The sequence below is a fragment of the Lagopus muta genome, chromosome 28 (assembly GCF_023343835.1).
Source record: "Lagopus muta isolate bLagMut1 chromosome 28, bLagMut1 primary, whole genome shotgun sequence".
Lineage (NCBI taxonomy): Eukaryota > Metazoa > Chordata > Aves > Galliformes > Phasianidae > Lagopus > Lagopus muta.
This window is the reverse complement of record NC_064460.1, coordinates 2,105,647-2,122,016: the sequence shown is the minus strand read 5'-3', so window position 1 is coordinate 2,122,016 and position 16,370 is coordinate 2,105,647. Positions and strand designations below refer to the sequence as shown.

At 55.1% G+C, this 16,370-nt stretch overlaps 1 protein-coding gene across 1 annotated transcript; it reads right to left on the bottom strand.

The window, feature by feature from the left end:
• Window positions 1–3,376: 3,376 nt before the first annotated feature.
• Window positions 3,377–4,457, bottom strand: LOC125685381 (histidine-rich glycoprotein-like). Its single transcript, XM_048928375.1, has 2 exons — window positions 4,163–4,457; window positions 3,377–4,116 (listed from the first exon to the last, which is right to left on the bottom strand). The coding sequence occupies exons 1-2, from the start codon at window positions 4,455–4,457 to the stop codon at window positions 3,377–3,379; spliced, it is 1,035 nt and encodes a 344-aa protein (XP_048784332.1).
• Between the last annotated feature and the right edge of the window lie 11,913 nt (window positions 4,458–16,370).

The window sequence follows — 16,370 nt, the reverse complement described above, 5'->3', positions numbered from 1 at the left end:
TCTTTGCTCACCCCTTTTGCAATCCATGCATGGGAATCTTTGTTCATCCCTTTTGCAATCCATGCATAAGAATCTTTGCCCACCCCTTTTGCAATCCATGCACAGGAGCACTGCCTGTCCCATTTGCAGTCTCTACATGGGAATATTTCTTTGTTCGTTTGCAATCCGTGCATGGGAATCTTTGCTCATCCCTTCTGCAATCTGTGCAATGGAACGTTGCTCACCCCTTCTGCAATCCATGCACGGGGATATTGCTTATCCCATTTGCAGTCCATGCATGGCAATACATTGCTTCTCCCACTCACAACCCGCGTGTGGGAATCGTGCTCACCCCTTCTGCCATCCGTGCATGGGAATATTTCTGTTTCCCTTTGCAACCCACGCACGGGAATATTGCTGACAAAGCAAAACCCCCAACACGACCAATTAATGGGATTTTTTTTCCCCGGGGGATGAGCAGAAAGCTGCACACAGAGGGACAGGGACGCAGCGGGGCGCTGCTACGGGCCGGGACCCCGCAGGAGGGCCGACACAAAGCGCTAATTGGGGTTTCGCCATTCTCCCGCGGAAACGAGCTGTGGCAGCTCGCTGCTCCACCCGAGCACGCTTTGCTCCCACCTCGCATTCTCTTCATTCCGCTTCTTTGCATGCCCAGCAGATCCCTCATTTCTCCTTTTTGCCATCCCGCTCCGATTCAGCAGCAGGGAAAGGCTCTGGCTCTGTTCCTGCAGCAGCCGCTCGGTGACCCACGAGGGTTTCCCCGCTCTTCCCACATCAGGATTTATCCTGGCACCGGTGCTTCCCATTCACTTTCCATGGGGGGGGGAAATGCTTTGGAAGTGACTCCATCACATCAGAGCCCCTCTGCTTTATGTCACAGCTCTGAGTGATGCACGGCGGGCCTCCAGGACCTTCCACGTCTGATGGGACGTGCGTAAGGTGCAGCACAACCCCAACACCAGCAGGGATTTTTGTGCACGATGCCAAAACCCCACAGATGTGAGCACCAATACCAGGGGTTGGGGGTGGGCGTCCCTCTCCCAGCAGTTTTGGGGGTTTTTGGTACCCAAACCCCACATGGGAGCTCTGGGAGATGCAAATTTGGAGTCAGTGCTTTTCAATATCCAACCACAGAGGGGACGTTTGGGTGATGCAAAGTGGGAGGTGACGTTTTTTGGTATCCAACCACAGGTGGAATAAACTGGGAGACACGGAGTGGGAGCCAATGCTTTTTGGTACCCAAAAACACGTGGAACATTTGGGGAATGCAAAGTGGGGGCTGAAGGTTTTTGGTATCCGACACCACATGGGAATTCTGGGAGACACAAAGTGGGAGCCGATGGCTTTTGGTACCCAACCAGAGATGGGTCTTTTGGGCCATGAAGGGCAGGAGCCAACATTTGTTGGTACCCAATCACACATGGGATCTCTGGGTGACACAAAGTGGGAGCCAATGGCTTTTGGCACCCAACCAGAGATGGGAGCTCTGGGCAATGAGGAGTGGGAGCCGATGGCTTTTGGTACCCAACCACAGATGGATCTTTTGGGCCATGAAGGGCAGGAGCCAACATTTGTTGGTACCCAACCACACGTGGGATCTTTGGGTGACACAAACTGGGAGCCAATGGTTTTTGGTACCCAACCAGAGATGGATCTTTTGGGTGATGAAGGGCAGGAGCCAACATTTATTGGCACCCAATCACACGTGGGATCTCTGGGTGACACAAAGTGGGAGCCAATGGTTTTTGGTACCCAACCAGAGATGGGAGCTCTGGGCAATGAGGAGTGGGAGCCGATGGCTTTTGGTACCCAACCACAGATGGATCTTTTGGGCCATGAAGGGCAGGAGCCAACATTTGTTGGCACCCAATCACACGTGGGATCTCTGGGTGACACAAACTGGGAGCCAATGGCTTTTGGTACCCAACCACAGATGGATCTTTTGGGTGATGAAGGGCAGGAGCCAACATTTGTTGGTACCCAACCACACGTGGGATCTCTGGGTGACACAAATTGGGAGCTGATGGCTTTTGGTACCCAACTACAGATGGATCTTTTGGGTGATGAAGGGCAGGAGCCAACATTTGTTGGTACCCAACCACATGGGATCTCTGGGTGACACCAACTGGGAGCCGATGGCTTTTGGTACCCAACCCCACGTGAGATCTCTGGAAGATGCCAGGTGGGAGCTGACCTTTTTTGGTACCCGGTGACATTTGGGACCGCTGTGACATCAGCCAGCGGCGCACATCTGGCAGGAGAAACCCTGTGCCACATCACCAGCGGCCACCAACCAGGTGGGTTTTGCCATCCTTCGGGTTGCACTGCCCTTCACCAAACGGGACGCCGGATTTCCAGCCCTGCTCCACCTCCCCTCATTAGTGCAGAACCTCCGGATGGGAACCGCGGGGTCACGCCGTTTGTTTGCGCTAATAACTCCCTGCCATGCCCCTAAAAAACGAGCTCCCCATCCAAAGTCCGAGCGCGTTAATTACATCTGTGTTTGATCAGAGATAGAAACCATCAGCAGAAATGCGTGCTGACACCTCCTGCTTCGGAACACCGGGGTTTCTGTGCTCCCACAGGGAGGGGACATTCCTGGGGTCGTGTGAGGGTTTAGTGACAAGATGGGATAATCCCGGGTCCTGCCATGTGATGCGCAGCGTTTGCTGCTGTTTGGGTGACGGATCGTGGGGTTGGATGCTGTCCCTCGGTAGGGGATTGGGAAGGGCTGTGTGTTCTGCTCATGGGGTGTTTGGGATGTGAGCAACGGGAGTGGGATGGGGGTGGGAAGCACCGCCGCTCAGCCCCACGTGTGGTGAGATGGGTTCCTGTCGGGGTTTCTGTCCCATAGGGGAGGGAGCTTTGGTGCCTTTACATGGCAATGTGCGTATCCCCCTTTGGGGATGGGATTTAGGTCCAAATTAGGGGGCAGGGCTGATTCCCTTTGGGGATGGGGCTTCTGTCTCATTTGGGGACAGTGCTTAGGTTCCCTTTGGGGATGGATCTTAGGTCCCATGTGGGGTCAGAGTTTAGGTTCCCCTTTGGGAAAGGTCTTACGTTCCCTTTGGGAATTGGGGTTTCTGTCCCTCTTGGGAATGGGACGTTGGTCCCCTTATGGACCCTGTGATGCTGAAATCCCAATAGCAGAGGCGTCTGTGGGGTGGGGGCTGTGGATTTGGGGTGGTGCCACCCCATCTGTGCAGGCAGTTGGAGAATCCAGGTTGTGAAACAAGTTATGGGATCTGGATGCAGGCTGGGTCCCAGTGCAGATGGCGGGTGGCTCTGGTGCCCGTAGGAAGGACAGGGTGCCATTTTTGGTGCTCAGGTGGAAAAAACACTTTGTGCCACGTGGGGGCCTCAACCAGAGCCTCCATCACGGCTGGTGGTACTGGTGGTACTGGTGATACTGGTGGTACTGGTGGTACTGGTGGTACTGGTGGTACTGGTGATATTGGTACTGGTGGTACTGGTGGTACTGGTGATACTGGTGGTACTGATGGTACTGGTGATACTGGTGATACTGGTGGTACTGGTGGTACTGGTGATACTGGTGATACTGGTGGTACTGGTGGTACTGATGGTACTGGTGATACTGGTGGTACTGGTGGTACTGGTGGTACTGGTGATACTGGTGGTACTGGTGGTACTGGTGATACTGGTGGTACTGGTGATACTGGTGGTACTTGTGGTCCTGGTGGTCCTGGTGATACTGGTGATACTGGTGATACTGGTGATACTGGTGATACTGGTGATACTGGTGATACTGGTAATACTGGTGATACTGGTGATAGTGGTGATACTGGTGATACCGGTGGTACTGGTGATACTGGTGATACTGGTGATACTGGTGGTACTGGTGGTACTGGTGATACTGGTAATACTGGTGATACTGGTGATACCGGTGATACTGGTGATACCGGTGGTACTGATGGTACTGGTGATACTGGTGATACTGGTGGTACTGGTGGTCCTGGTGGTACTGATGGTACTGGTGATACTGGTGATACTGGTGGTCCTGGTGGTACTGGTGGTACTGGTGATACTGGTGATACTGGTGTACTGGTGATACTGGTGGTCCTGGTGATACTGGTGGTACTGGTGGTACTGGTGGTCCTGGTGGTCCTGGTGGTCCTGGTGATACTGGTGATACTGGTGATACTGGCGTACTGGTGATACTGGTGGTACTGGTGATACTGGTGATACTGGTGGTCCTGGTGGTCCTGGTGGTACTGGTGGTACTGGTGGTACTGGTGGTACTGGTGATACTGGTGATACTGGTGATACTGGTAATACTGGTGATACTGGTGATAGTGGTGATACTGGTGATACTGGTGGTACTGGTGGTACTGGTGATACTGGTGATACTGGTGGTCCTGGTGATACTGGTGGTACTGGTGGTACTGGTGGTACTGGTGATACTGGTGGTACTGGTGGTACTGGTGATGCTGCTTCATAGACCTTGGGCCCAGCAGAAGGGACAGAAGAGCCCAATGGAGGACTCAACCCTTCTGAGTTCACACCCACAGGGGCCGAGGGACCTTTTCCCCTATAGAAAGAGCAAAATCTGCCCACCCCACCGCAGGTGCACCCGAGGTCCCCATGCCCTCCTCCCTGCTCACCTCTGGGCACACAGAGCCTCTTCTGCCCAAATGGGGAGGGGGGGGGACGCTGCCCGGGGGCCGTCACATCACAGAGCTCATTAAGAATCTTCCCAGGCCCCCAACCCGCTCACGGAGGCGGACAACCATCAATCTACAAATTATTTTAAAGCACCGCGCCGGAGCGGGGGGCTGATTTATGCCCTACAAGGCCCGAGCTATTTTCATTTGTCTGATTTATTAACGTTACATAAAATTACGGAGAGGCACTGATTTACGACCCGCGCGGGCGCCGCATCCTCACCCACCGCCGCTCCCTGCAACGGGGCCGAGCGGGGTTCTTAACGAGGACGATTTCCCTAACGAGGGCTCTCGCCCTGCTTTGGGGAAATGCAGCCTCTGCGCGTGCAGAGAAGTGCCCAAAATTCAGTTCTGTGCATCTGGGGGGTGAGTTTTGTCCGCTTAGCAAAAGCCTGCAGTGATCTTTTGGGGGATCGGGGTCGGCGATGGGGGATGGGGCCGCGATGGAGAGGTCCCCAAATCGTCGTGTTGATGTATGGGATCTGCCCCTGAGCGACGCCTCTGGGCTCTGTGCCCCCCACGGCCTCTGCTGCGGCCACAGAAGGACTTTCACAGCTCCGCTGCCCACATCTGGATGTGCTTAAAGGCAGAGCTGCCCCCGGCGCGGCGGGGATGCGGTCATCGTCAGCTGAAGGAGGGTTGGAAATGGGGTTTGGGTTTGGGGGTGGCGCCACGCGGAGCTGGGAAATGGGCTCAGTGCTTCTTCCTATCTGAGACATTGCGTTGTTCAGCGATTATTTTGTGCTCCTCTGCGCTGCTGAGGCAGGAAAAGGAGCAGAGTAAGGGGTGGAGTGGGGGCCATGGAGCGCTTGGAAATGGGGTTGGGATTTGGGGTGGTGCCACACGATGCTGGGAATGGGACTCAGTGGTCCTTCCTATTCGGTGCACTGCATTCTTTGGTGGTTTTTGGTGCTGCTGGGGCAGAAAAAGGATTGTGGAAGGGGGCGGAAGGGGCAGTGGGCGCTCAGCTGTGTGTTGGAAATCAGAGCTCAGCCCCACAGCCTTGCAAAGATCCCACCTCCATGTAAACGATGGGGAGCAAAGCAGCAAGCAGTGAGCAAACCTGAGCTTTTTTCTGCTGCAGTTGTTGCTGCTCCTTCCTGGTCATTTTGGCCCAGCAGACACCTGCATCTGCAGCAAGAAGGGGAGAATCCTGGTGGATTTCTTTCTGCGCAGCCCAATCTTGACCCATTTGCTGCTCCTTTGCAGAACACAGATTTTAAGAAGGAAAAGGCAAAGATTTCTCCCACCCCGCTTTTTCCAGAGGGCAGAAATATCTCTGTGCATAGAGCGCATAGAAGGGGCTTTGGGGCATCATCCCCCCCCAAGGAGAGAAGCTTGGACCCACAGATGCGTATAAGGGGCAGCCGATGGCTTCAGCACATCCCAACCCATTTCTGTTTGGGATCTTATGCTGTGGTTTACTGATTGCTGCTCCCTGTGGGTGGGGAGCAGAAGGGGAAAGAAGAGGAGCACCCAACGCGGGCGCAGATGCCACACAGCCCCCCTAGAAAATGCCCTGCTGCAAAGCACCGGGTGGGGAGCAGCTCTCAGTTTCGAGCTCCGTACCCCAAAGCTGCAATTAAAGCTACCAAAAAACGGCCATTAAATCTACCCAGAATCGCAATCAAAGCTCCTTTGCCCCTTGCACTGAACCCAGGCCGTTCCTAAGCACGAACAGTCCCCTGCACCAAGCCAAGCCCCAATGGGAGCACAATGGAGTCTTGTTTCTGGTAACCCGAGCTGCCTCCTTCCCCGCTCTTTAATTTTAGCCTCCAACGCGCTCGCATTCCTCAGCACTACAATGGCAGATATTTATACTCTGGAATGCGGAGCCCAGCGCTAATTTAGCAGGGCTGGGTAACCACGAGCCGGGGCTCCGGCGAGATAAAATTGGAGCAGGCGAAGTTTTATGGCGCTGCAAATCTCCGCGTGCATTTGCTGTGCGTGCTGAGCCGAGCGCTGCCGCAAGGCACCGAGCAGATGAACGCGGCAGCTGCGTGGCACCGGGGTGGTGGCAGAGGCACGGGGGGTCACAGGAAGGGGGGGGGGGGTCCTGGTGCTACGTGGAGGTGAAAAACTCTCGTCTGTGCGCCGGAGCTGTGCGTGCAGGGGTTGCTTCAGCTGCTGCGCAGGAGGTTTTGCTGCTGTTGTGACACCAAAGCGTCGCTTTCACAGCTGCCGTCGCTCTCCTGGGGTCATTTAGCTGTCATTTCAAGGGCAGGGATCCCGTGTTTGTCCCCAGGTGTCTCAAAGCGGTCACTTGGCTTTGGTTCATCAGATGCACCGATGTCATGGCGTTCCTCTCCATGCCCCACAGCACGTGGAGAAATGGGGGAAAAACCCACCCTGAGCGCATCGCACGATGCCCGAGCAGCTCTGGGAGCTTCCCAGCATCACTTTGCCCCATCCCAAAGAGAACCGAGCGTCCTCTGGGTTCTCCCATCCCACGTCCCCTGGCAGAGGTCTGTCCCTAAGGAAGGGGCTGTGGATGGGACCGCCCCAATGAGCTCCGTTTCGGAGCCACTCGTGCGTTGCACGAAGCCACACTGACGCCGGCCAAGTGGTCCCAGCACCGGGGCCGGGGGATGGCAGCTAATTGAGAGAGGAGCAGTATTAGCAGATAAGGGGAAGAGGTCAGCGCCGCCAAGCTAAATCCTTGACCTGTTATTTAAGAGGTCAGGCAGAGTTCAATAGACGAGTCCAGGTCAATTCACTCAATTAAAATATTAAAAGTTCGAGGCAGGAGTGTGGAGATGGAGGTCGTCCCGCGCTCCTCCTCGTGGGGACGGAGGGATCGGGGGGCTGTGGGGATGGAGATGTGCAGGGAGAGGTGAGGAGGGAAGAGAACCGTTCCCGAGTCAGGCGATGGTCTGACCAAATCTGTGGCTGCATCCAATGGCATGGAACCCATCGGAGCTGCAGCATCATCAGGGTTCCCCAGGGAGGGGAAGGGAAGAGGGAAGGGAAGGGAAGGGAAGGGGAAGGGAAGGGAAGGGAAGGGAAGGGGAAGGGAAGGGAAGGGATGGAAGGGAAGGGAAGGGAAGAGAAGGGAAGGAAGGGAAGGGAAGGGAAGGGAAGGGAAGGAAGGGAAGGGAAGGGAAGGGAAGGGAAGGGAAGGGAAGGGAAGGGGAAGGGAAGGGAAGGGAAGGAAGGGAAGGGAAGGGAAGGGAAGGGAAGGGAGGGAAGGGAAGGGGAAGGGAAGGGAAGGGAAGGGAAGGGAAGGGAAGGGAAGGGAAGGGAAGGGAACTGCATGCCCAAGGAACTGCAAGCACAGACCTTGCGGATGGCGTTGGGGTGGAGAAGGGAATGCAGCCCATGTCCCTCCCCCAGCCCACAGGGGCTGCACACTGCGTCCCACCGTGGGGCTGCCCAATGCGTCCCAACGGGGCTTTGCTCCCCAGCTGCGGGCTGGACAGACTGTTGTCCGTGGTCCAGCAAAGCCGCCGGCCGCATCACCAAACCCCGATGCCTGAAAGCTGGCCAGCTGGATGAGGCCTTGGCTGCATCGACGTCACCCGTGCCTTGTTGCACCATGGAGGAGCGGAGGCTTTGTCTGAGGGAAGGATCGATCCCCCGCGCCGTGCGCCGAGGCAGCACGCGCTACGAGAATAAATAAAAGCTTTCAGCAAAATTAGCAACTGAGGGAATAGATAAACACTAAGCAGATATTGACTATCTGTTGAGGTGAACGTCGAGATTTATTGAGCTGGGGAGGTAAATATTGACCGAGGCAAAGCTAAGGTCAATAATTAACTCAAGGGATGATAAATCAAAGCACGGTGAAACATGAACTCTGCGTGTGCATCGTTACGGACATTCTGAATGTCTCCATTGAGGAAGATCTTGACTTTCCACAAGACTTCTGAGCGGAAAGCAGGACTTCAGTCTTGCTGCTGCCCCCCAGAAGTCAGGAAATAGTTTTGCTGAAGTCCCAGATCTGGAGACTCTGCGGCTCTTTGGATGTGGTGTGGATTCGGACCAGACTCAGTGGTGATGGGATGGAGACAAAGCACCCATGGTGTGAATGTCTACAGGTGTGTAAGCCTGTGATCAGTGCTTTTTGTCCATCAGGGTCGTAATGGGGAAGGGGAAGGGGAAGGGGAAAGGGGAAGGGGAAGGGGAAGGGGAAAGGGAAGGGGAAGGGAAGGGAAGGGGAAGGGGAAGGGGAAGGGGAAGGGAAGGGAAGGGAAGGGAAGGGAAGGGAAGGGAAGGGAAGGGAAGGGAAGGGAAGGGAAGGGAAGGGAAGGGAAGGGAAGGGAAGGGAAGGGAAGGGAAGGGAAGGGAAGGGAAGGGAAGGGAAGGGAAGGGAAGGGAAGGGAAGGGAAGGGAAGGGAAGGGAAGGGAAGGGAAGGGAAGGGAAGGGAAGGGAAGGGAAGGGAAGGGAAGGGAAGGGAAGAAGGATGCACCCACCCATCCCCACACTCACCCCTTCTCCTCCCCACTCCTTTCCCCCAGTCCCCAACCCATGGGGACAAGATGACCATCCCATGTTCCTCCTGTGTGCAGCACAACCCACGCTGCAGCCCTTCCCCTGCCCTCTCTTCACACCTGGTTGAGTGCAAGCACCTGGATCTGCTTTCTCCACAGCAAAAAAAAAAAATCCCTGCCAAAAATCCACCTCCATGAAAAGAAACCCGCGCAATTCTGATTTTTGCCCCTCAGCCCACGAGTGGTGCTGCTCCCAGCGTGCAAACAGGGACCTCGGGCTGCAGAGATGAGGGATGCACAGCACGGGATGTGTCCCCAGGGGCTGGGTGACGCTGGGTGCCATGCGCTGGCCGTGCAGAGCACAGGTAATGAGCAAAGCATCGGACGGACGGACAGACGGACACTTCCAGCCACGCTGCCATCACTCCACCAAAGGGAAGCACTGCAGGTGCGGGGCTGGCACTTGACATAAAGCAGAGCCCTCGTGCTCTTGTCAAGAGCTTTTCTCACCCTGGTTACAGCACCCTGCACCCTGGCTGACCTCCATGCAGGCATAAATTGGTTGAGATAGAAGAGCCACCCGCGCTAAAGCCCCACAGCGTGAGGGAGCCGTCCGCCAGCAGTGGAGAAACCCTTCGTGCTGCCCTTTCTTTGCAAGTTCCGCCCTGGAAATCGCCACCTCAGCCCATCCCCTCTGCAGGGAAAGCTCGTGCATCCCCAGGGGGCGCAGGGACGGGTTGGGGTCTGGCAGTAATTACACAGGGAAAGCGGAGCCCTGCTGGGCTGCTTCGTGTCACGGCTGGGAGCGGAGGCATTTCGCATTCCGACTTCAGATGTCATCAACAACAGCACCGGGGGAGAAGGGCACCATGGCAGCACTTCTGTGCACTGCTGTGCACTTGGTTTTCTGTTAAATCAGTGGGAAAAGAGCAAATACAGTCAGAAGACCCATATGCTGAGTTGGAGCTGGATGGCCTTTAAGGACCCTTCCAACCCAACCACCCCATGGTTTTATCATCTCTAAGGACCCTTCCAACCCCACCATCCCATGGCTGATGATCTTTAAGGCCCTTCCAACCCAACCACCCCATCATTTATGATCCTTATGGTCCTTTCCAACCCCACCATCCCACGGTTCGGTGATCTTTCAGGACCCTTTCAACCCAACTCATTCTATAGTTCTCTGACCTTCAAGGACCCTTCCAACCCAACCATCCTATGGTCCTACGATCTTAAAGAACCCTTCCAACCCAACCACCACCACATGGTTTTTATCATCTCTAAGGATGCTTCCAACCCCACCATCCCATGGTTTTATGATTTCTAAGGACCCTTCCAACCCCACCATCCCATGGCTGATGATCTTTAAGTCCCTTCTAACCCAACCACCCCATCATTTATGATCTTTATGGTCCCTTCCAACCCAACCATCCCACGGTTCGAATGATCTTTCAGGACCCTTTCAACCCAACTCATTCTATAATTCTCTGACCTTCAAGGACCCTTCCAACCCCACCATCCCATGGCTGATAATCTTTAAGGCCCTTCTAACCCAACCACCCCATCATTTATGATCTTTATGGTTCCTTCCAACCCAGCCCATTCCACAGTTTGATGATCTTTCAGGACCCTTTCAACCCAACTCATTCTATAATTCTCTGACCTTGAAGGACCCTTCCTACCCAACCATCCTATGGTCCTACGATCTTAAAGAACCCTTCCTACCCCACCATCCCATGGTTTTATCAGCTCTAAGGACCCTTCCAACCCCACCATCCCATGGCTGATGATCTTTAAGGCCCTTCTAACCCAACCACCCCATCATTTATGATCCTTATGGTCCTTTCCAACCCCACCATCCCATGGTCCCATGATTTTTCAGGACCCTTCCAACCCAACCATCCCATAATTTTCCAACCCGGCCCATCCCACAGTTCGGTGATCTTTCAGGACCCTTTCAACCCAACTCATTCTATAATTCTGTGACCTTCAAGGACCCTTCCAACCTAACACCACCACCACATGGTTTTATCATCTCTAAGGACCTTTCCAACCCAACCACCCCATCATTTATGATCTTTATGGTCCCTTCCAACCTGACCACCCCATGGCTCCATGATCTTCGAGGACCCTTCCAACCCAACCATCCTATGGCACAATGATCTCTAAGGTCCCTCCGAAAACACCCCCCCCCCCAATGGCTCTATGACCTTCACAGCCCCACCACAGGCCCTGAAAAATGGTCAAATGCACCCAAAAAGGGGACGTCCTGGAGGGTCAGCTTTGTGCGTCGCGTCCATAAATCAGCGCTCGCTGTGGGCCGTCCCCGCGCGCCACGCCATTCGAGTTGGGTCGTAAATAGGGCCATGGGTCCTTTCAGGTTGATAAAGGCAGAGGGGGTGGAGCAGCGGGGAGGCGTTGCGACCACATAACACTTTCATGGCGCTGTCAAAATAAAAGAATACCGGCGCTGCTGACCCCTTCTGCAGCGTCTATCAGCAGCGCTGCTGACACCACGCTTCAGCCAAAGGGAGAATGGGGAAGGGGAGAATAAAACCCCCCTGCCCCAGACCCCAAAGTTTGCTGTCTGGGGGGCACAAAAAAGAGCCAACAGACGTTGCAGGGAGCGCTGTGGCATCGCGCAGCTCCATGCAGCGTTTTGGAGTGGGCACAGGAAGGTGACAGCGTGGGGAGGGGGATACACATATGGAGGGGGCACCGTGGGGAGGGGGCGTCCACTGGGAGCTGGTGTGCATAGGGATGGTGGCACCGTGAGGTGGGGATATCATGGAGAGGTGACATAACAGGGAAGGGATCCCATAGGGATGGGGACAACGTGGGGAGGTGACACCATGGGGAGGGGACATCATGGGGAGGGGATGCCAAGGGGAGGGGATGCCAAGGGGAGGGGGGCGCATACAGGGAGGAGGCACCGTGGGGAGGGGACACAAATGGGAGGTGATGCACATAGGGAGGTGATGCCATGAGGAGGGAATATGATGGAGAGGTGACATCGTGGGGAGGGGTCACCATGGGGAAGGGGGGGGGGGGGGATAAGTATGGGGAGGGGGCATCGTGAAGAGGGGACATCTTGGGGAAGGGTCACCATGAGGGAGTGGGCACACATGTGGAGGGTGACACTATGAGGAAGGGACACCATGGAGAGGGGACATCGTGGGGAGGGGATACGCATAGAAAGGGGGCACAGTGGGGAGGGGATCCCGTGGGGAAGGGACATCATGGAGAGGGGATGCATGTAGAGAGGTGACACCATGAGGAGGGGATAGACATAGGGGGGGGGACATCATGGGGAGGGGGCATCATGGGGAGGGGACGTCATGGGGAGGGGGCATCATGGGGAAGGGACACCACAGGGAGGGGGCACATATATGGATGTGACACCATGGGGAGACGACACCATGGGGGAGGGGGTCCCATGGGGAAGGGACATAACGGGGAGGGGATACGCATCTGGAGGTGACCCCCCCCCCATGGGGAAAGGGACCCATGTGGAGGTGACACCATGGGGAAGGGGCAGCACCGTGGCCCCTTTCCGAGGGCAGAGGCTTTACCCCCCAGCAGCCCCCATAGATCCGAGGGACGACCCCCCCCTTCCTCCCCCCCCCCCCCAGCTCTGCCTTTAACAGCTCCAGCGATAAAACCTCCGTTTATTGGAAACACATGGAGCATTTAAGGGGGACATCAAAGCGGGTTGGGGGTTTGCATGGCAACGGGGCAGATTAAGGCCGAAGGCATCTGCTTTTTTCGGAGCTCTCCGGAGGCGCAATAAATCGGCGGCACGGTGGGCCCCTCCGTTCCCTCCTTTGGGGAAAGCAAAGGTTGGCCAAACACGATCTCACCACATGCCCGGCCATGTAAAACATGACAGGAATGGGAGAGTCGAGTTACACCGCCCCGAAGTGCACCGCGGGCTGCGCTCCTCCATCCCAAATCCAACCCCACAGCAAAGGGGAAGCCTGCTGTAGGGTGAGCAGGGAGCACTGGGATCCTCCATCCCTTATCTGATCCCAAAGCAAAGGGAAACCCCACTGTAGGGTGAGCAGGGAGCATCTGGATCCTCCAACCCAAATCCAACCCCAAAGCAAAGGGGAAGCCCACTGTAGGGTGAGCAGGGAGCACTGGGATCCTCCATCTCTTATCTGACCCCAAAGAAAAGGGGAAACCCCATTACAGGGTGAGCAGGGAGCACTGGGATCCTCCAATCCAAATCCAACCCCAAAGCAAAGGGGAAACCCTGCTATAGGGTGAGCAGGGAGCACTGGGATCCTCCATCCCTCATCTGACCACAAAGCAAAGGGGAAACCCCACTGTAGGGTGAGCAGGGAGCATCTGGATCCTCCATCCCAAATCCAACCCCAAAGCAAAGGGAAACCCCATTACAGGGTGAGCTGGGAGCACTGGGATCCTCCAATCCAAATCCAACCCCAAAGCAAAGGGGAAACCCTGCTATAGGGTGAGCAGGGAGCACCGGGATCCTCCATCCCTTATCTGACCCCAAAGCAAAGGGGAAACCCTGCTGTAGGGTGAGCAGGGAGCATCCGGATCCTCCATCCCTTATCTGACCCCAAAGCAAAGGGGAAACCCCATTGTAGGGGGAGCAGGGAGCATCTGGATCCTCCATCCCTTATCTGATCCCAAAGAAAAGGGGAAACCCCATTACAGGGTGAGCAGGGAGCATCCGGATCCTCCATCCCTTATCTGATCCCAAAGAAAAGGGGGAAACCCCACTGTAGGGTGAGCAGGGAGCATCTGGATCCTCCAACCCAAATCCAACCCCAAAGAAAAGGGGAAACCCCATTACAGGGTGAGCAGGGAGCATCTGGATCCTCCATCACTCCTCATGGGGGGAGCAGAGGGGTCCCTCCCAGGCAGCGCTGGGTTAACGAAGGAAAGAGTTAATGAAACGGGCATGGGCTGCTGGCAGGAGGTGGAGGGGAGGGTGACAAATGGGGGGGGGGGCGTCCTCCAGCAGTGGGCACAGCTGTGCTGCTGCTCCCATCCATCATCTGTGGGGTGGAGGTGACACCGCTGAGTGCTGCCACAGAGCTGTCCTCTGCAAACGGTGACAGAGTGGTGTGGGGACATCATCCCAGTGTGGGACATCATCCCAGTATGGGACATCATCCCAGTATGGGACATCATCCCAGTATGGGACATCATCCCAATGTAGGACATCATCCCAATGTGGGACATCATCCCAATGTGGGGACATCATCCCAATGTGGGACATCATCCCAATGTGGGACATCATCCCAATGTGGGGGACATCATCCCAATGTGGGACATCATCCCAGTGTGGGACATCATCCCAATATGGGGACATCATCCCAGTATGGGACATCATCCCAGTATGGGGACATCATCCCAATGTGGGACATCATCCCAGTATGGGGACATCATCCCAGTATGGGGACATCATCCCAGTATGGGACATCATCCCAGTGTGGGGACATCATCCCAGTGTGGGGACATCATCCCAGTATGGGACATCATCCCAGTGTGGGACATCATCCCAGTGTGGGACATCATCCCAATGTGGGACATCATCCCAGTATGGGGACATCATCATCCCAGTATGGGGACATCATCCCAATATGGGACATCATCCCAGTATGGGGACATCATCCCAGTATGGGGACATCATCCCAGTATGGGACATCATCCCAGTGTGGGACATCATCCCAATGTGGGACATCATCCCAGTGTGGGACATCATCCCAATGTGGGACATCATCCCAGTATGGGACATCATCCCAATGTGGGACATCATCCCAGTATGGGACATCATCCCAATGTGGGACATCATCCCAATATGGGACATCATCCCAGTATGGGACATCATCCCAATGTGGGACATCATCCCAATATGGGGACATCATCCCAGTATGGGACATTATCCCAGTATGGGGGACATCATCCCAGTATGGGACATCATCCCAATGTGGGACATCATCCCAATGTGGGGACATCATCCCAATGTGGGACATCATCCCAGTGTGGGACATCATCCCAATGAGGGACATCATCCCAATGTGGGACATCATCCCAGTGTGGGGCATCATCCCAATGTGGGACATCATCCCAATATGGGACATCATCCCAGTATGGGACATCATCCCAATGTGGGACATCATCCCAGTGTGGGACATCATCCCAATATGGGGACATCATCCCAATGTGGGGACATCATCCCAGTGTGGGACATCATCCCAATGTGGGACATCATCCCAGTGTGGGGACATCATCCCAGTATGGGACATCATCCCAATGAGGGACATCATCCCAATGTGGGACATCATCCCAATGTGGGACATCATCCCAGTGTGGGACATCATCCCAATGTGGGACATCATCCCAGTATGGGACATCATCCCAATGTGGGACATCATCCCAATGTGGGACATCATCGGGACATCATCCCAGTATGGGGCATCATCCCAGTGTGGGGCATCATCCCAATGTGGGACATCATCCCAATGTGGGACATCATCCCAATATGGGACATCATCCCAATATGGGACATCATCCCAGTGTGAGGACATCATCCCAGTGTGGGACATCATCCCAGTATGGGGACATCATCCCAGTATGGGACATTATCCCAGTGTGGGGACATCATCCCAATGTGGGACATCATCCCAGTATGGGGACATCATCCCAGTATGGGACATTATCCCAGTATGGGGACATCATCCCAGTATGGGACATCATCCCAATGTGGGACATCATCCCAGTATGGGGCATCAATCCCAGTATGGGGCATCATCCCAATGTGGGACATCATCCCAATGTGGGACATCATCCCAATGTGGGACATCATCCCAGTATGGGGACATCATCCCAATGTGGGACATCATCCCAGTATGGGGACATCATCCCAGTATGGGACATTATCCCAGTATGGGGACATCATCCCAATATGGGACATCATCCCAATATGGGACATCATCCCAGTATGGGGACATCATCCCAGTATGGGACATCATCCCAATGTGGGACATCATCCCAATGTGGGACATCATCCCAGTATGGGACATCATCCCAATGTGGGACATCATCCCAGTATGGGACATCATCCCAATGTGGACATCATCCCAATGTGGGACATCATCCAGTGTGGGGACATCATCCCAATGTGGGACATCATCCAATGTGGGACATCATCCCAGTATGGGACATCATCCCAGTATGGGACATCATCCCAATGTGGGACATCATCCCAATGTGGGACATCAT